Source organism: Rhinolophus ferrumequinum, chromosome 3 (assembly GCF_004115265.2).
Source record: "Rhinolophus ferrumequinum isolate MPI-CBG mRhiFer1 chromosome 3, mRhiFer1_v1.p, whole genome shotgun sequence".
NCBI lineage: Eukaryota > Metazoa > Chordata > Mammalia > Chiroptera > Rhinolophidae > Rhinolophus > Rhinolophus ferrumequinum.
The window spans coordinates 77311114-77332085 of record NC_046286.1 but is presented as its reverse complement, the minus strand read 5'-3'; the positions used below and the strand labels follow the sequence as shown (position 1 = coordinate 77332085).

The 20972-nt window shown below is 33.9% G+C and overlaps 1 protein-coding gene across 2 annotated transcripts in view; it reads right to left on the bottom strand.

Annotated features, from left to right (window-relative positions):
• LAMA2 (laminin subunit alpha 2) overlaps positions 1-20972 on the bottom strand; it is a 527500-nt gene that overhangs the window by 70399 nt on the left and 436129 nt on the right. For both annotated transcript variants that reach the window (XM_033102537.1, XM_033102538.1), the window contains exons 41-42: positions 12824-12926; positions 981-1097 (exon numbers count right to left, since the gene is read on the bottom strand). In XM_033102537.1, coding sequence (XP_032958428.1) covers positions 981-1097; positions 12824-12926 — 220 coding nt within the window. The remainder of the gene's footprint in view (positions 1-980; positions 1098-12823; positions 12927-20972) is intronic.

Genomic DNA, 20972 nt, shown 5'->3' with positions numbered 1-20972 from the left:
TGCTATTGAAGAGGTGATATGAAAATCTGGAAAGTTATTTATGTTTATTAAATGACAAAAATTAAACATCCTTAAGATTTGAATATTTCCTATGTTGTATAAATATATGCATTTGTTTTCATGATCACATTTGTATAAAGATAATATACTGTACATAGAGGTGCCTACTAGTATGTGTAGATTAGTGGTGAAGACCACAGGCTCTGTGGGGTTCAAATCTCACATATGCCACTTTTAACAATGGCCTTCCGTATCCTATGGCTCAGATTGTCACCTGTAAACATGGGCATAAAAACTGGTTCACCTGGTAGGATTAGCAGGAGGATTCTACATACTTAGCTGAAGCATACCGAGTAAGCACTCAATAATTGTTAGCAACATTTGTTATTATGTCATGATAATGAAAAATACAAAATGAGTCACTCTAAAAGAATAGTGCTTTCATGAACTAATACCAAGCAATAACTTCAACTACTTGAAATAGGTAGGAAGATACTGAAGATGTGGTTCAACTGTTCATGTTTTTGAAAGCTGAAACATTTAAGGAACTGAACTTTGCCAAGAAATATGTGTTGAGAAAGTTGGCTCTTGCCTGCTGTAGGTACAGTGAGAAACTGCCACTTCGTGGTAGTACATCAACAATCTAGAAAACAGTGTCTGTATGATTTTATCCTTTTCTGCTAACCTAAGACTTCCATGGCTGAAACATGGAACAACAATGCAATACTAATATGGCTATATTTTCCTCTTTTGTAACGTAGTCCTACAGACGTCAGCTAAGGTAACAAATGAGAAGGAACATCATAGCGTAAAGTATGGTGTCGTTTCTCATTCTCACAAAGAAGAATTCATACGTAAGAGAACCAGGATCTAACGTCCTGACAACAATATAAATGTAACGCTAGACAAGTGGTAACAGATAGAACATTCTTTAAAAGTTCAGGTCAACTGACACAGTTTGCAGTATCCTCAGTGCTTACCGTTTGGAATTGCTGATAACTTTCCCAAAGTATCATTCAGAGCTCTCAGGAGATCACCGTTTCTAACATGGGCATTTTCTGATTTGGTTTTCAAGCCATTCAGACGGTCATCGTTTTCTGTGAACAGAAAACAAACAAGAAAAAGGATGAAACACTTCGATTTAAATTGTCACTGAGCTTATATTTGGATATACAATTTCAAGGTATTTTAATATACAATTAATAAAAAGTAAGACATTGATTTAATTCATTTAATTTACTGGCATCTATCCATAAATATATCTCAGATCATAATATAAAGACCATTTGATACTTCAGCATATTGAACAATTATGTTTTCTTCTTGGTATCTGATCTCTATCTGACTTAATTTGATGATTTTCTATGAAGAAAAACTTCAAAAGAATCAGTCTTTACTGATTTTGTAATGATGTCTTCTTGACATCACTACCATTAATGTCACATTAAAAAAAATTATTACCAAAATGGAACATTACTTTTTAAAAATCCCAAATAGGATTGTTAAGCAGAATCTCCCAATTTCAGTAAGCAAAACTTATTAATATTTGTTTGAGACAGGTATACAAATAAAAGGAATGGAAGAACAACCTCTCGAACATTTCTGCCAAGCTGTCATTTTTTTAAATAGAGAAAACAATATTTTACAAATCGCCTTCAAATAAACTTTATGTAAGCTTTTTCTTTCTATTTTTGCATGCTTTCTTTAAGATTAAAACATGTCACTTTCTAGATATAATGCAATATTACAAACGTAAATTTTCCAGTTTCTTTCTACTAGTTTTTAATATTGTCAAAACTTTATGTTAGTTTGTATTGTAATTATAACTAAGCCATTCAGTGTTTGAATGTAACAACATAAAGAGTAAAAATTATAAAATGTTTTAGGGGAAAGAAAATAAAGATCCAATCTGCTAAGAATATACATTTAGAAATATTATACATAAACTACAAATGTATCGTAAGATTGAATCTGTCTTCCTTTTCCTACATCATTTGCTAGTGAATAGTAGAACTGGAAAAATGAAAGATATAAAACTCTATGTTTCCTACAACACTTTTTACTTCTTCTGACTGAATAAAGCAGATTGTTTCTTGAATATATTTGAAATCGTTCATTATGTCATACTATTTGTTCCCTTGGGAGATGCATGGTAATTGTTTAAATTCACTCCACAGAAATACAAAACATAAATAAAAGGCAGAGTCCCCAAGTAAGGAGGCACATGGAGAAAGGACCAGGAAGAAGGGGGTGCCGTAGTTCTGCCTGGTCTGGCCTGGCCAATACTTACTGATAGGAACGACCTGTAGTCGCTGAGTGTGTGTATGTGCCATGTTTACTGTTTGCCAGCTTTGTTAGATTATTTTATTTAATCCTTACAGCAACTTTTACCATGTATGTACTATTACCATCTCCAATTTACAAACGGGGAAATTGGAGCTTAGAGAATTTAAGTAAGTTTCCTAAATTTGCATGGTTAAGAAATGGTAGAGTTGGAATTGAAATCCAAGAAGTCTCATTCCAGAAATTATGCTATTAACTACTGCATTCTACTAGAAATTGGCAGCCAAAACAGGGATTAATAGAGCATATTAGGTAGTAGTACCCTTCCCCATCTCTGCTTGCTCCCTTTTTCCCTCTCTTTCTTTTCCCTTATCGTTCCTCTCATTTTCTCCTTTATTACCTTAAAAAAATTGGTCACAGTTAAGGAATCTTATGAGCCTCGCATAAACAATATATATAATCCAATTGTTATGATTCAGAGAGGATTAGCAATACCTACATTTAAAATGATAGGCAAATGTACAAAGTATTCCACATTTTTAAAGAACATGAGAAAAATACAGGAATAGGCAGTTCACAATAAAATACATACAAATAGTCAATTACCAAATTAAAATAAAGCACCCAACATTATCATAATTAAAGAACTGTAAAGTAAAACAATAGTGAGGTATCATTTTTCATCTATCAGATTGGGAAAAGTTAAACATCTGATAATACCAAGTGTTCACAAGAGTGTTGGTGGAAGTGAAAAGTGATGACATTCTGTGAAAAACAATAAATTTATTAGAATTTTAAATAGAAATGTTTTTTGGCCCAGCCATTCCACTACCAGATACTTATCCTACAGATATACTTATAAAAGTATGTCAATATATATCTTCCAGGATATTCATTAGATCTTTACTTGAAATAGTAAAAAAAGCTCAGTATTAAGGGACTGTTTATATCAATATGGCATATCCACACAGTGGTATATATTGCAGTCTTTAAAAAAGAATTAGAAGAGTAGGTGTTGATATAAAAAAAAATCCTTAAGACCTATCTAAGAAAATATGCAAGGTGCACCATATACAGAGGGTGACAAAAAAAATGTATACACATTTTAAGAAAATAAAACTGTATTAAAATTGTAATACTCAATATATACCAATAACAAAAGATGAATACAGGTCATGTTTGACTTCTGCAATTACAAGAAGTGCTCTAAGTGGTTACCATCAGCATCCAGACACTTCTGATTATGGTGAACTACTGCTGATCAACACTGACCAAAGTGTCTACTTGTATAATTCGTTTTGGCACCCCCGGTATATGCTGATACATAAACAAAAGTCTGGCAGGGTGAATCCAGTGGTGGATATGTGGGGAAGAACATACAAGAGAACCTTGACTGTACTTAAAATAGGTAGGAACCAGAAACAAAAATGAAGAGAGTTAATGGTGGTGTGAAGGGTGGTGTACTAAAACCTTTCATTTTATACCTAACTGTGCTGGCTAAATTGTTTTCTCTGTGCAGCTATTTCTGTTCTTTTATTTAAAACAATTAAAAAATACTTAAGCATCCTGCACTAGGGCAGAGTTATTTGCCAACACAAAGACTGTTGTTTTCGTCACTTCCTTGGTGCCCGGAATGGGCAGACCAGGAGAGACTACATCTCGCAGAACAGAGTCAAAACAGTCTTGATTTGACTGTGTGCTCACTCCGATTAGAGTTCACGCTTCGGGGTTCTTAGAGGAACTGAGCAGGTCACTGGCAGCTGGAGAACAATCGTAATTTATTGTCTTTCATCGAAGAATAGCAAAGGGAAAAGAAGATAGAAGATTCTTAACTATCAGAGTTCTGGATGTGAAAAAGAGAACTGAACATATTAATTAATGATCCACTCAATTTCATATAAGAGTTTTATAGGCAGACAGATTAAACCACTATTTTACTACAGTCATATAAGCACATAATATTGTTTAATGCATCTGTTTTTAAGTTCCAAGCCAAAGACTTAACATCACTGAAAAACAAAGCATAAAGTAGTCCAGCAAAGCACGGCTCTAAAGTATCAATATGTCCATTTCAGTCACTAAGATATCATTATTTTCAATTCTAGTTCCTTAAAATATACTTTGCAAGTAATTAGATTTTCTCCTCTGTCAATCACAACTCATCTTTATTTTTTTAAAAAAATAGTTCTGCTATTTCCACTGTCATACTAAAATAAAATCTCTGGATAGGCTATTGAAAGTAAACTTTCAGAAATAAGGCCAGTCTGGTTATGACTGGGATATCTATATTAATTTATTGAGAATAAAGGGCTGCTCTTTTATTATTAACTTGGAAGTCTTCATCAATTAAGGAAATGGAATGGTACAAATTTCCTGATTGGATTTGATTTTGAAAATAGCGAAGCATTCAAAATGTTCAGGCAAGAAAGATGTTCATGAACAGTGAAAAAAATTCATTTTAAAGGGCATCACTGTTTTATACTATTTTATGCATTCTGATAGCAAACCTTGGCTATACAATCAGACCAGAAGAAAGATTGATCAAAAGAACATTGTTACTACTGTCTCTTAAGTTCCAAAGCATTAATTTTGATCCTCCACTTTCTGTATTAGAAAGTCAAAATATGAGTATTTTGACCTGACCTGATTTCTACGTTTCAGCTATTTGACTCTAATTCTTTCTTAATTTATCCTTTTCTACATTCCGATCATTTCTTATTCTGAAGTAGTTTCTAGAATTTTTCAAACCAAGTCTAAACATTTTATAGCTTTGTCAACAGAATTAGGTGAGTAGAAGTTGTGTATAGAGAAGAATTGCAGAAATTAAATTGGAAAACTTACAACACTATAGCAATGAAAACCTAGAAAAATAAGCACTCCACTGGCTTTAAATGAAAAGATACATGAGGTAGAGTGTAGCTATGGCCAAAATATAAGGAAGAATGCATGAGATTCAGTTTGAATTGTAACATGGTCAAAGAAACAGTTAAAAGAAAATCCAACCCAATTTTTTTTTTAAAGTGTGTTTTTCCAGGACCCATCAGCTCCAAGTCAAGTAGTTGTTTCAATCTAGTTGTGGAGGGCACAGCTCACAGTGGCCCATGTAGGGATTGAACCGGCAACCTTGTTGTTAAGAGCACCGTGCTATAACCAACTAAGCTAACTGGCTGTGCCCCCGAACTCAATTCTTCACTTGTAATTTGTAGAGAACAATAAAAGGATCCAATTTATAATCCACAGCGACATTTTGTAGGATTTCTTTCCCTTATTTCTTCAGCTCTCATGCCCATTAGCTGTAGCCAAGTCATTCTCTTTATCTTCTAGGTATCACATCCACCAAACGTCAGAAGCTACACATACATACTTCTTCAGCTTTGGTTTCCCCTTTCTCATCTTGTCCTCACACATTAGAAGACAAATGTGCAGGAGTGGGTTTGACAGAGACAGAGCTCATAAAGTGAGGAAAAGAAGCAGGGCAGCAAGGGTAGACTGTAAATATGCCTGACAATGTCATTTCCCTTGGTTGCATAACCACTGACATTGCACAAAGTAGACATATTCAGAATGCAATTCACTAGACAGAGTTGTAAGTCACTTCCACAAGTAATACGCATTTACTCATATTTACCATCTTCCTGACACTGTGCTAAACATGAGTTAGAGTTTAGTTAAATTAGAACTGGTAACATTGAACTATGCAATGTAATATTTCAAAATAAAACTGTTACAAGTATTTTCTTTGATCATTAACAATGTCTTCTCTTACAAAATTCTAGCCTTTAGAAAAAGGAGTGTGGTGCCATGAAATCATCATAGGTTGTAGAGTTGGAAGATGTAGGTTTAAATGCCATTTATATCCCTTTTTACATGTATAAAATAAAAATAACACCTTCTTTCATATGACTGATGAGAAATACATGGTAGAATGTATGAGAAAGTATTGGATTTATCATAGTCAGTTAGTAAATGGCAACAGAATAATTCACACTGGTTAATAATTCACATTGGTTTGATAATTGCCCTGGTGTATGTGTCAGTTTTCAATAATATTATGTATAACTCATTTTCTTGTTTATTTAAACTGCATGGCCCAGAAACAATCTTTATTTATTTTCCTTTTACATTTTCTAAACATATGTATATAACCTTCATTTTCAACTAAATACAAGAATGATGTTTAAAAAAGATTTTCATGGAAAATGTTTTAATTGACTATTCAAAACTCAACTAGTTTCAAATGCGTTTTTCATTTTTTCTTAATATGAACAGGAAACAAAATAAATACCTGAAGAGAATCCCTTTTCACAAGGGAGAAATTTGTAGGATTACTATTAATTTTGAAAGCTTCTGGTCAAATATAATCAACTGTCAAATTGCCATCTAGGTAACATTTTGCAATGAACATTTTCTTTACCATGACATTTGTCTTATTATGAACTACAACTTGTACAGACTCATTATCACTTTTGATTTGCTCCTTTATCAAAAATTGAAGAAATATGCTCTCTTTAGGATTTCTTTGTAAAACAAAATTTAATTAATCCATGTAACTTCTATTTCCTACAAATGTGCTTCGCCTTTTGTTCTAGAGGCTCCTTCTGAAGAGAATAAGTTAATCTTTGCAGTATTTCAATCTGAAGTTCTGAAGCACAAAGTTTGGAATAGGCAAGGGATCTGTATGAGGTCATGTGGAAACCATGATTTTGACCTTCCTGGTAATGAGAGATTCCTTTTATTCTGAGGTATTCATCCAATTATTCATTTATCAAACATTTGTTATAACCACAAATGTTAATGTGTCATCTTCTGGACTATGACAGAAGCCCAGAGTTTTTGTCTAGCAGTGTTTAAAATCCAGTGTTTAAAATCAGTTTTAGATCCAGACTAATTTGGGCTAACTTATTGGCTCCACTACGTACATGCCATTTATTCAAACTGTCATTGTTTCTTAAAGTTAAATGGTTTTGTTTCACATACGAGAGGTGGCCAACTTTACTAAATTACATAATATATGATTATGCTTTATAATTTATTAACTTTACATTACATTATATTATACTTTCATCTTTGGCTATGTTAAGAACATAAAGAGGTGCAATTTCCCTCAAGTCACTGGACAATAATTTTTCATTCACTTATATAGTTCTTTGACCTCTTGATATTGCAATTTCTGAAGAAACTGCTCCCTAAGTCAACCCCACAATCCAGGTCGGGGCTCCTGAGACCTGTGCAGAAGAAAGAGCAGCTGTGCAAGGAAGTAAGATGGGTAAAACCAAGACTGGCTTTCCTGTTCCTGGCCTCCTGTCCATGGATTTGAGGAGGTTGCTACACCTAGTCTTTCCACTTTTTTATACTTCTAGCCCTCTTTCATGACGTTATTCTTATGCTTCCCTTTCCCTAATTGGTGTCACAGTTTGGAATGTGTCCTATCTCTCACTGCCTCTTTTGCCATCTAGATGTTTACTAGAGTGACAATGCATGGGGACCTTTGAGATCACTTAATTGGACGTGTGTTTACACAGAGGCATGTTACTGAGAAACACTGTCCTGATTCAAATGTGCCAAATAAGATCTTGTTCAACGTGGGCACAGGCCTGGTAGGACCTCAATAACTGTTTAGCTGCAACTGAATATGCTTTTCTTCCCACTAGAGGGTTGCAGAGAGAAATCTGAGGAGAGGAAACAAGAAGGGGCACTGGTCTGGTGGAAGAATCTCCAAGGACTTAAGATACCAGGAGAGAGGGGAATCACCTCTTCAGCCAGTGGAATGAGAAACCAAAAGAACCAGACATTGAAACCGCATACGGTTCTTCTAGGACAAGCTCTAAAGCTTGACTGTGGGGCTTCAGGCTTGCTTTGTTTTGGCCAGCCAGGTACTCTAAAAGAAACTAAATTTGAATACGTTTAAGTAAGACAAGTATTCTTTGGTTGCAATAATTCCTGCCCTTCCATGCTTGCCATTATTTTGCCGTTTTTCATTTCAACTCCTAAACCTAGTGCAACAGGATTTTATTTTCTTGATTTTCTCTACCCACACTCCAAAGGAGGAGCTAAAACTCTGTATGAGGAATCAGTGATGTCTAGAGGAAAAGATTGCGTTGTTCCCCGGACTAGAGAAAGCTCAGGAATCCATGCGGGATTTCATCCACATAGTTCTAAATTGTTGCTGTTTTTTTTTTTTTTTTTTTTTTTTTTTTTTTTTTTCAATCAGTGGAGCAGATCTTGTCTGTCTTTCACATGCCTACCTATGGAAAGGAGGATTCTGGCAAATGGTAGTATACAAAGAGTAGTATTCAAAAGGAGTATTCTTTAACAATAAAAGAATACTTTAACCATTTAACTCCTATATCATACTTTGGTTTAATAGCACTGCAATATTCCTGTTTATTCTCCTTTTCTAATCTAAAATAAAACACACAGAATCTTTAAAAGTTAGTAATTGCAACTGTATTACATTCATGATTGTAAAATCTTTCTGATATACTTGTCTGGACTGAATGACTGAATGTTTGGAAGATCACAGTATAGAAGGAAAGTATTGATTCATTTATAAAAATTAAAATTTGTAATAATTTTGGTACTTATCCATGTGTTGGATAGCACCACATGTCATGCAAATCACTGATTCAGTATTCTGGAGCTTCGGAATAGATCTTTTTATTTTATATTAGTGTCATCCATTTTACAGAAATGTTATTTATTTGTTCCTACGTAATTAAATAATTCCACTTATTTGGAGCAAAGATAAAAAATTAGGGACAAACTAATAAATAAATAAAATTGAAAAGTTACTCTATATAAGATAATGTCTCTTAGAGACATTATCTTAATTTTTTCAGTCTTCTAATACACCATACTCTGCTTCATACCTTACCCTTTTTACACATTCCATGAGAACCTCAACTGGCTATTTTATTGACAAAATCTCCTGTCAATCTGCACAGTAGTATTAATTCACCTGGTGGTATTAATTCATCTTCTAACTCTTTCGATCACCAATTTTTACCAAGCTTCATATCCACCAATAAAACTATTTTTGTCTCCACAGACATTCAATCAAGGCAATGCAGACTGACTTCAAATCTGAAACATGCACAAGGGCAAATTCACTTTCAACAAATGTAGATTCAAAAATTAAAAAGCCAAACAAATTGCTGCTGGCAAGTCGAGACTCACTCAAAGCAAAGAGAGCATAAAAATGGCAGGGCGCAGCACTAAGTCATTCATGACTAAAGCTCACAAGCTAACTGGACTGTATTGAATTGAACCAAGTAACAAATTAGAAATATGGAGGGTATACTGGCCTCACGATTTTTATTCCTTCTAATTCTAGGCACCATAGAGAGAGAAATGACTAAATCTCTATTTCAATAGCTGCTGTCAAGAGTTTTGCTCTGTAGGACCTATTTCAGCAGTTCCTGGTGGTAATATATGGCATTTCTCTGATTAACGGCCATTTTATAACTTGTGTAATTGGCTACAAATCAGAGGAATGTCATAATGTAGCAAAAAAACATTCCCATCTCCGTCAGAGCTTGGCTTGGATTTCTGGAGGAATTATTACTTGAGTAGTTTGTGGGTTTTCATTACTTTAAATAATGTACTACGTAAAGTACAAAAAAAGACATTTAAACTAATGAACATTTCTGTCCCCTAAACCTTTCTCCCAGCCCTATCATCAGATTTCTCTTTCTCTGGGGGAAAAAAAATCCCTAAAAATAGAATTCTTTCTTCATTTTTATAATACCAGTGTTTGGGAAAATAGAGGTAAAGGCAAAGCTGGGAGTAGGATAAGATGACTGAGGCAATCACCTCAGGTATGAAATTTAAAGGAGCACTAAAAAACACCAAAAAAAAAAGATAAAATATTTTAATGCAATATTTAAAAAAATAAAAATTAATTTAAAAATATCAATGGTGAACAAAATATTAAAAAATTTAAATAAAACAGGATCTGACTCTGCACTTGCATAACTCACCTCATTTACCTTACTCTGGTTCCAGCTCTGGGCAAAGGTATTGGACAGGAAGGAGTGACCACAAAGTAATGAGATCAACTAAATTTGTGCAATAGCAAAACAGGTCTTGATTCTGTATAGTTACTCTTCGTAACTATGATTGTAATAAGAACAATCACTTGTACAGAATTACATATATTGAGAGCCATATTTCACCTGTGATACATAGTCTAAAACATTTTACTCTCAACGTGTCATCTATAATGTACACAGAATTTGTAATTCTATAGCAGCCTCTATTGGAGACCATGAAGTATTAGTATAAAGCATGACAAACATAAATTATTATAAAACCTATTCTCTTTCTAAGGTTAGTAGAGACTGACACCATTCTTTTTAAAAAAATATCCTTATTTCCTGATTTGAGCAGTCATTGTGATATTATGTACTAGAAAGACAAAGTTAAAAAAGAAGAACTTTGTGTATGTCCTCAGGAAGATGGAATTTAAATCATGGTTACAGTGGTTTGACAAGCCTATGAGAAAGGTATACACAAAGAATGGGCATATAATACAAAAAAATGGGGTGTTAGGTTTCCTGGAGAAAAATGACATCTGAGATAAATCTTGAAGATCTGGGAGAAGGTAGTTAGATGAAAAAGAAAGGATGATGAGGCATTCCAAAGAGAAGGATTAACACTGTGAAACATGGAGGCTTGGAACGGTAGCATGTTTCAGAAAGGCAAGGTTCCTTCTTCTGTGTATACAAGGTCTGACAATTAAGTTCGCAAACTTGTTGCAACTGTTGCAACGATATTGCTAACCTTTTTTTTGATATCAGAGGGATCATTCATTATGAATTTGTACCAACTGGACAAACAGTTAACCAAGTTTATTATTTGGAAGTGCTGAAAAGGCTGCGTGAAAAAGTTAGACGACCTGAACTTTTCACGGCTCATGAATCACAACAATGAACCAGCTCACACGGCACTGTCTGTGAGGGAGTTTTTAGCTAGTAAACAAATAATTGTGTTGGAACACCCTCCCTACTCACCTTATCTGGCCCCCAGTGACTTCTTTCTTTACACAAGATAAAGGAAATATTGAATGGAAGACATTTAGGACATCAAGGGTAATATGATGACAGCTCTTATGGCCGTTCCAGAAAAAAGTTTCAAAATTGCTTTGAAGGATGGACTAGGTGCTGGCGTCAGTGCATAGCTTCCCAAGGGGAGTACTTCAAAGGTGACCATAGTGATATTCAGCGGTGAGGGATATAGCACTTTTTCTAGGATGATTTCGCGAACTTAATTGTCTGACCTCTGGGTGGTATACCCCCCAAAATTTGAAAACATTTACATATATCCGTAAAGATATATGTACTCTGATATTCACTGCAGCTTTATCTACAGTGGCCAAGACATGGAAACAACCAAAGTGTCCTTTGATAGATGACTGGATAAAGAAGATGTGGTATATATACACTGGAATACTATTCTGCCATAAGAAAAGATGAAATAGTGCCATTTGTGACAACATGGATGGATCTTGAGATGATTATGCTAAGTGAAATAAGTCACACAGAAAAAGTTGAGAACCCTATGATTTCACTGATATGTGGGATATAAAACTGAGAGCAACAAAGGAACAAGACAAACAAGTAAAGAAACAAAAATTCATAGACACGGACAATAGTTTTGTGGTTACCAGAGAGTAAGGGGAGGAGAGGGTTGGTATATGAGAGTAATTGGGTGATGGAAGGAGAACTGACTCTGGGTGGTGAACACATAATGTGATATATAGATGATGTATTACAGAATTGTACACTTGAAACCTATGTCATTTTTCTAATCATTTTTACCCCAATAAATTTTAATTAAGAAAAAAAAAATGGGAAAACAAAAGAAGGGTCGTGAATATTTCAGTATAGTTGGGGAGGTGGATGCAAGCCAGAAAATGAGTGTGGAGAGAGAAAGAGGAGGAAACTCAAACGAGAAACAGGAGGCATTTAAATGACATAATAAATATAATAACTTTTCTAGAGAGCAGCTATATTGAACAATACATTTTTAATGCAATACCCATAATATATCAAGGTAGATGTTTTATGCACTTTGATCCTTGAATTAGGAATAAAATACATGAAAAATGTATTTAAAAGGTGTGAAAACTTTTCAGAAATATGACCCACTAACAAAATTGAAAGTTTCACAAGGACATTTATACTGCATTTGCCTGACTCATTCCTTTGTGACTATCACTTCTGAAGCAGAAGAAAGTAGGGTTTGATGTGCTTAAAAATGTATCATATTTTAATTTAAAAGTGACTGAACCTTATATATAGGTGAAAAGATGCTATAGAAATGAGTTTTAAAATTTTGAAATGTTACCCGATGCAAAATGAGAGTGAAGATAAATAATCGTAAAACTGGTAAAATAGTTTACTTGCATTAAATCCAGATAATAAAAATAATCATAAAAATCATGCTGAAACAATTTACACTTTTCCAATTGTGTGATAAAATATGCTACCAACTGCAACTACAATTAACCTGAAGATAATAATAAAGAGAGGCCACTAACCTTTTACATCATTTGCTAACTTCTTGGCTTCGTTAAGAATCCCAAAGCTTTTCTGAAGAGAGCCTTTGGCACCGTCCTTCAATGAACCCTGAGGACCTGTTGCCTGTGGACAGAAAAATAAGTGTCACATATCTACAACCATGGAATTATGGAGTAGAGGTATCTAGCCAGTAGTTGTTATATAGTTTACTTTCAGGAAAGCATTCTGGGCTACAGATTTAAAATAATAAATTATCAGCACATATTGGTGATTAGTCAGGAGACTGTTTATTGGAAGAAGGGAAGGCCTAGAAAGAGAACACTTAGGAGTCCCAAAATTTAAAGGACAGGTACAGGTAGTGGGGTTGGTAGGATGACTGAGATTCCAGAGAGGACAAAGAAACCAGGAGAGTATAATATTATGGAAATGACGAGATAAAGAAATGGTTCAAAGCATGATGACTGGCAATGCTGCAAGGATGTATCTGGTCAGCATTATCAAGTGCTAAAGAATAGTCAAGCAAATTAAGATCTAAATACATCAGCTGACTTTATCCCTAAGCTCACTTCACTTGAGTTGTGGGGTAAGTGGGAGAGCGTTTCCTGTTCCCTAGGTGTTAAAATGAGATAAACGTATCTCAAAGTACTATGGCAAAACAATATTTTCTGAATGACAATCTCTGAACCACAGTCATCTCCTAGCAAAGCGTATTTGTTGAGACTTGGATCAAAAGAGGTGATACAGTTTCTTAATCCAGTCGTCTATCGATGGGCATTTCGGTTGTTTCCAAGTTTTGGCTATTGTAAACAGCGCTGCAATAAACAAAGGGGTACATATATTTTTTTTCAAATTAGCATCTTGGATTTCTCTGGATAGATACCTAAGAGTGGAAGTGCTGGGTCATAAGTAGTTCCATTTCCAGTTTTTTGAGATGCCTCCATACTGATTTCCATAGTAGCTGCAGCAATCTGCAATACCACCAGCAGTGCATGACGGATCCCTTTTCTCCACATCCTCGCCAGCACTTGTTATTTGCTGACTTATTGATGATGACCATTCTGACAGGAGTGAGGTAGAATCTCATGTGAGGATCTGATTATTGAGGTCGAGCGTTTTTTCATATGTCTGTTGACCGTCTGTATGTCCTCTTTAGAGAAATGACTCTTCATGTCCTCTGTCCATTTTTCAATTGAGTTGCTTGTTTTTTTGGTGTTGAGCTGAATGAGTGTTTTATAAATTTTGGATATTAACCCCTTATCAGATGTATCATTGACAAATATTATCTTCTCCCATTAAGTGGGATGCCCTTTTGTTTTATTGATGGTTTCCTTTGCTGTGAAAAAACTTTTAGGTTTGATGTAATCTCATATGTTTATTTTTTCTTTTACTTTCCTTGCCATGGGGATATATCAGGAAAAATATTACTCAGGGCAATGTCTGCAAATTTACCCCCATATTTTCTTCTAGGAATTTCATGGTTTCTGGATTAAGAAACTGTGGTACATTTATACAATGGAGTATTACTCGGCTATAAAGAAGAATGAAATCTTACCATTGCAACAATATGGATGGACCTAGAGAACATTATGCTAAGAGAAATAAGTCAGACAGAGAAAGATAAGTACCATATGATCTCACTTATATGCGGAATCTAAAGAACTGAATAAATGAGCAAAGTAAACAGAAATAGTCTCAGAGATATAAAGGAAAAACTGATGGTTGCTAGAAGAGAGGGGGGTGGGGATGAGGGAGCAGGGGAAAAATTAGACAGCATAAATTGGTAACTACGATATTGCCACGGGGATAGGAAGGACAGTTTGGGGAATCTAATCAATAATGTAAAGATTTTGTAGGGTGTCCGATGGGCACATGTCTTATTAGGGAGACCATTTCATGGACGGTGTAGATACTTGACCACTGCACTGTACACCTGAAGCTGAAGATGAATAACATTGTATGTCAACTGTAATTTTATATATATATATATATATATATATATATATATATATATATATGTGGTCATGGGATATGGAGTGTAGCATAGGGAATAGAGTCAATGGAATTGTAATAGATATATGCGATGTCAGAGGGGCAATAGATTGGGGGACGGAGGTTATCACTTTGTGAGGGGTGTAAATGTCTAACTATTGCATTGTTTTGCACACCTGAAGCTAAAAAAAAAAAAAAGAGGTGACACAAAGATAACAGAATGATTTGGGAAAAGAATCATTTAACTTGAATATCTAGTTCTCCATTTTAATAGTGTTTGCTCTTCATCAATCATTACATAATACATTTATACCAAGAGATAAATCAAATCTCTGATTTATCCAAAAATTTACCCAAATCTCTTATGGGTAAATTTTAAATTGGAAAAACACTTCAGGGTGCAAGAAGAGCTAGAGAATACTAAACACTTACTGCTGAAGTTATAAATCTGAACTCAGGTTATCCCAGACATAACATGCTTCAAAGACATTTGCAGTGCCTTAATAACATTTTTTATCAGTCACATTGAGCTTTAAACTAGGAAGGATTACGGAACTTGCTGCTGTTGTAGTAAAATTTATTTTAAGGGGTTATATCAATAGTTTTCATTTAAATAATCTACTGCTCACAAAACAGATTATATAATACCATGACATCGACAAATGGATATATTGGAAATGTCTACATAAATAAAAAGGGACATTGTGCATATGTACCTAACATTTAGAAAAAGAGCTGATGACCCTGGCAAATATTCTATGGAAAATGGACAGTCTGTTCAACTGAAAACACAGAAATTCTTAGTCCTCCAACTTCCTTTGGGAATTAGATACAATGACATCACATAAGTGTCATTTATTTTGAAAAATAAAGGTTAGAGTGCCAGTATAAATGGCACAAATCCAATGAACCTTACTTAAAAAAAAAGCCTCGATTACCCACTCAGATTTTATATTTGTTCCAAATTTATATGCCATTCTTACTGCCTTGGTTACATGTTTCCTGAATCAACACAAATTAGTAAAAGGATATTACAAAGAAAGGCCAAAGATTCTCTAAATAGGCACTTGAAAACAGCAGAAGTGACGACAGCTGACAATCTGTGTGACGAGAAAATAGAAAACTAACAAGTAGAGAGAATAATTTTTAAAGCTTAGGATTTAGAGGCAGTTTGGATAGAGATAAAACAGGTTTCTATAGATGCCAATATTATGGCAGTAAAAAAATTAATTTTCAGAGAGAGAGAAAGCGAGAACAGGAAGAAAAAAGGAAGAAAGCTTTCCTTACGGCCTTGAGATGTGAATGCCTTTCTACAAGAACACAATCTGGCAAGCATTTACCGACAAAAATTTTAAAGCTCTTCTTGGATATGCATGGGGAAAAGGAGCAAAAGAGAGTTAATTTGCTGTGCATTAGAAAATTAATGACATGAGGTAAGAGAGAAGAGAGGGAGAAGGGCCAGATAGCATGGAAAGAGGTTAAAGTCTGAGCTGTGAAAATTGTTGAGGGACTATGAACAATGATGACCAATATCCATTTTTTCGTTTTTCTTTTGTAACACTTTTCAACAGTTTTATTGAAGCCTAAACTTCATGTGTTTAAAATTTGTATGAACATATGCCTTCATTTCTCTCAGACTGAAAACCTACAAGTGGAGTGGCCAGATGATATGGAAGGTGTATGTTTAAGTTTCTGAGAAAGTACCAACCTGTTTTACAAACTATTTGTACTATTTTAAATTTCTACCAGCATTTATAAGAGTTACACTTGCCTATATCATTGCCAATACTTGATATAGTCAGTCTTTTTACATTTTAGATATTCTAATAAGTATGTACATTATTTTCATTTTCCTTGTGACTAATAATGTTGAGCATATTTTCACAGTCTTATTTGCTATCTTCTTTGGCAAAGTATCTGTTTAAATCTCTTGTCCAATTTTTTATTGGGTTATTTGGTCTTAGTGACTTTTGAAAGATATTTATGCATAATCTGGACACAAACCCTTTATCAGATATGTAATTTGCATATATATTCTCCTAGTTTGTGGTGTGTCTTAATAAACGGTTGGGTTTGATTTTGTATAAACTTTGTCAAGACATTTTGCATGTATCATCATGAGGGATATTGGTCTATAAATTTCATTTTGTTTGTAATGTCTTTGGTTTGTATCAGAGTAATATGGCTTCATAGAATGAAGTGGGACATATTTTCTCCTCTTCAAATATCTGAAGAAATTATTATTTCTTCCTTAAATATTTGGTAGAATTCAATAGTGAAGTCATCTGGAACTGTGTGTGTGTGTGTGTGTGTGTGTGTGTGTGTGTGTGTGTGTGTGTGTGTGGGTGTATGAGGGTTTTTAAGTATAAATTCAATTCTCTAATATAGGGTTATTCAAGATATTTATTTGTAAGTGATTTCTGATAGTTTGTAATTTTCAAAAAAATTTGTCCATTTCATTCAAACTGTTGAATTTTTTTAGCATAAAGTTGTTTATAATATTCTGTTATTACCATTTACTAGTGATTTCACCGTTTTTATCCTTGATATTAGACATTGGTGATCTTTCTAAATTGTTTCTGATTAGTCTGACTAGATGATTATCAACTTATTTATCTTCTATTGGACCGTTGCTCCTTCAACCAGCAACATGTCTGAGCTCTGACTGAAATCCATCTGCTAATAGACTTCCATACTGCTAAATTCCTATGTTCTTGCATTTATGAATATCGCCTGCCTTTTTGTTTTTTCAAGGCATCTTGTCTTTCCTGCTTTTCAGGAAGCCCGTGATTTCTTCCTGGATCCTTAGTCAACCACGATCTGATAGGATACAAGGAGACACGTGGTATGTATGGGGGGATGTAGGAAGTGTGGTAGCAACACCCTATGGAAAGGCAAGGAGGCAGGGAACTTTGATGTGTATATGGGAGACAGATATTTCAGTTGCAAAGGATGGTAGAGTTTATGAAGGGCAGTGTAAAGAAGTAAGGCTGTTAGGAAGATTGGAGCCCATTTCTGGAAAGTTTAAATGTCAGACTAAGGAAACAGGACAGTAAACAATGTGGAGTCATTAAAAGTTTCTTAGTAGGAGTGCATGATCAGAGCCTTAGTCTAGGAAGATTACTCGTGCAATGTGTGGAAGACAAAGAGACATCAGTTGGCTATTTTAATAGTATAGGGCAGAGAAAAGAGAGTTGTAACCTCATGCAAGGGCAGTGGAAATGAGAGGTTTGGGTTCATGAGATGTGGCGGAATAAGCGAGAAGCATTCCAAAATACTAAAGTAAAGAGCTGATGGCATATAACTGGAATTGACAAGTAGTATTCCAACAATCCAGGTTTAAAAGATAAGCATTTCATATGATAACAAAATAGAAAACACTAACATATTATGGATGAACAGAACTGTTTCAACTCAGTGGAATTTGGAGAGTTTCTTTCCCAACACTGCTTAGTAAGGCACTGAAGCACATCAACAATATCAGAATAGGTGATGATGCAACATTTTCCAAGCTAATTATACTTCATACATATTCATAAATATCACATCTGAGTTTCTGAGGCTACAGCATATGTGAAATATAAATGAGGTTCTTAGAGTTGCAAGACATTTTGTTTCTTGCTTTTTAGAGATATTTTTATAAATAATAAATTATTTTCTCCCTGTGTGTATGTATATACATGTGTATATATACTATATATAAATTAGATAAAGCTTTTATTATAATATATCACACAACACAGAATATTATATGTAGTCTGCTGTATGTTTTTATTATTTAATAATCATTTATAGAAAATGTGAGGCACTGTAAGACATCATTAGAGAAGGAAAGATACAGGAAAACATGAAACGAAGTTTTATGATTCTTGGCACTTACTTGACTTTTAATACATCTTACTTTTCTTCTGCCTATTATTTGTTAAATATTTACAGTGATTCTTGTTAAAGCATCATGCCATTGATTAATAGATGAATGAGTTGAATGATTTACAAAAGAAAAATGTCTTTTACAAAAGAAAAATTTTTAGCTGTTTTAAGCACCAGCGTAAGTTTTGATTATTCAAAGATGGAAAAACTCTGCATTCCCTGACGGAACTACAGGGGAATGGAAAAACAAACAAATAAACAAAAAATCCCACATTAAAAAAATTATTACTGCCATAATAGAGCATAAAATTACCTAAGTGTTTTGTTGTCAGGAGAAGAACATGTGAAGATGTGATCTGAAGTTAAGTTTATCAGGATGGTAAACCTGTATCCCAGTGATTTATTACTTAAGTAAGCACTTTAAAAAGTTATTGTTTATAGTATGTTCTATATTATACTTTTATTATTTTTCTAATTGTTCCTTAAATAACTTTTTTTATCAGAGGTAAATTTTCTAAATTCATTGAAAAAGTTGGCTAGATGGAGAGATGACAAACACTTGTTTTTGTTTTTGCTTTCTAAAGAAAGTAGTAACTGAAAATTCATTAGCATAGTTTATGACCTATTTCATTACTTCTTCACTATGAAATAATTTATTTTAGAAGATAACTCTTGTTCATTTCCAGAGGAGATAATATACCAAGATAATATGTAACTTAAATTTAAAATCATTTTAAATAAAAGTGTTCAAAATGTTCGGGGTTATATGTAAAAGCTGGTAACGAGCGGCAATGTGCCTATGTAATGTATTTATTAAAGAAATTTATATTTGGTATGTTAGAATGCTGTTAAAAAAATCAGAGAGAACTTTCTTACTATAATAAAATAAATTCTCAGAAGAATGGTACAATATAGATTATATACATTTTAAAATAACTTTTGAGACTATCAAAAATGTGCATGTGGTATTAATTAATATATTAAGCTATAAAACAGTTATGTCAAAATTGTCCTTTATACAAAAACCTTATGCATAAGAAAAGTAGGACAGAAACATTATCAAGGTGTTTATTTGTTGTTGGGATTATACACATTTATATTTTCTCCCTCTTGCTTGTCTGTATTTTCTATTTTTTTTATAATGGACATAAATTGCTTTTGTAATAACTAAAAAGATCATATACAATTTTAAAAGAAGAAAGTCACTGTGTATTGATTTTAAAGGTGTTTTACTGTAACCTATATTCAAAACAAATACTACGGGATATTAAAATAAAATAGTGAATAAAAAATGGGTCAAGAAACAAACCAAAGGGACGGCCTTGGTCAGATATCTGTTGAAAGGCTATAGATCCTGGCCTTGTGTAAGACGAGAGAAAGATTAGATGAGTCTCTGGAAGACTGAAAGCAACTTAGCGTACAAAGGAAACTCAAGGATGAAACAGAAAATCCTCAAAATCATGAGAATTTAGAACTGATGACTGAATTTTCAGCTTAATGAGAACACTGAGAAAGACAGTCAGGAGAGGGTTTAAAAATGTATAACTAAATGAGAACAGGTTTTCACCAATTACAGCATGACAGCCATGGCTCGAGCATGCATAGGTGCTGCTAGGTTGCCGCAATGAGGCAGGACTGGACAAATATTGGGGGTAAGGTGGGCAGAGATTACAAGGAATCTTTATTTTGAGTCAAGGCAATTGAGGAGTGTCTACTGAGTTAGAGAATATACTCAGAGACATAGATTTTCTTTCTAGCTAATGTCCAGAATTAAAACCCACATGGCAATTTCACATCCTTATTCCACCCCAGGTGGAAATCCTAAATAGCACGTCTGAGCACGGATGCCTTGAATGGAATTATTTCACACTTATGTGGAATTAAGGTTTCTGAGTTCTGACTAATGATACAAACGCTTTGATTTTTAACATTTTAGGCACTAAATTTTTAAATATGTCTAATGCTGGATCATAGGAGAGAAGTTTGTTTCTCTGTTTCCAATAGATTTTTTAAAGTTATTGAGTCAAATGAATGTATAAAGAAATCTCTAAAGTCAGGGTGGCTTAATGAACACTATTTTCACACAGATTCAATATTATTCTAGGTAACTTAGATCCTCACTGACTTTTTCAAATTTGCTACTGTGTGAATTACTTGGTTCTTAGATAAGTTTCTGAAGTGCCGATGAAAAAGAAATGCTCATTAGTTGTCTTAGCAGATTCAATTGTTATATCAGTTATGCATTTATATCATTTTGCCATTAACACTACACTGGTATAAAACTTTGAATTCCAATAATTATAGATATCA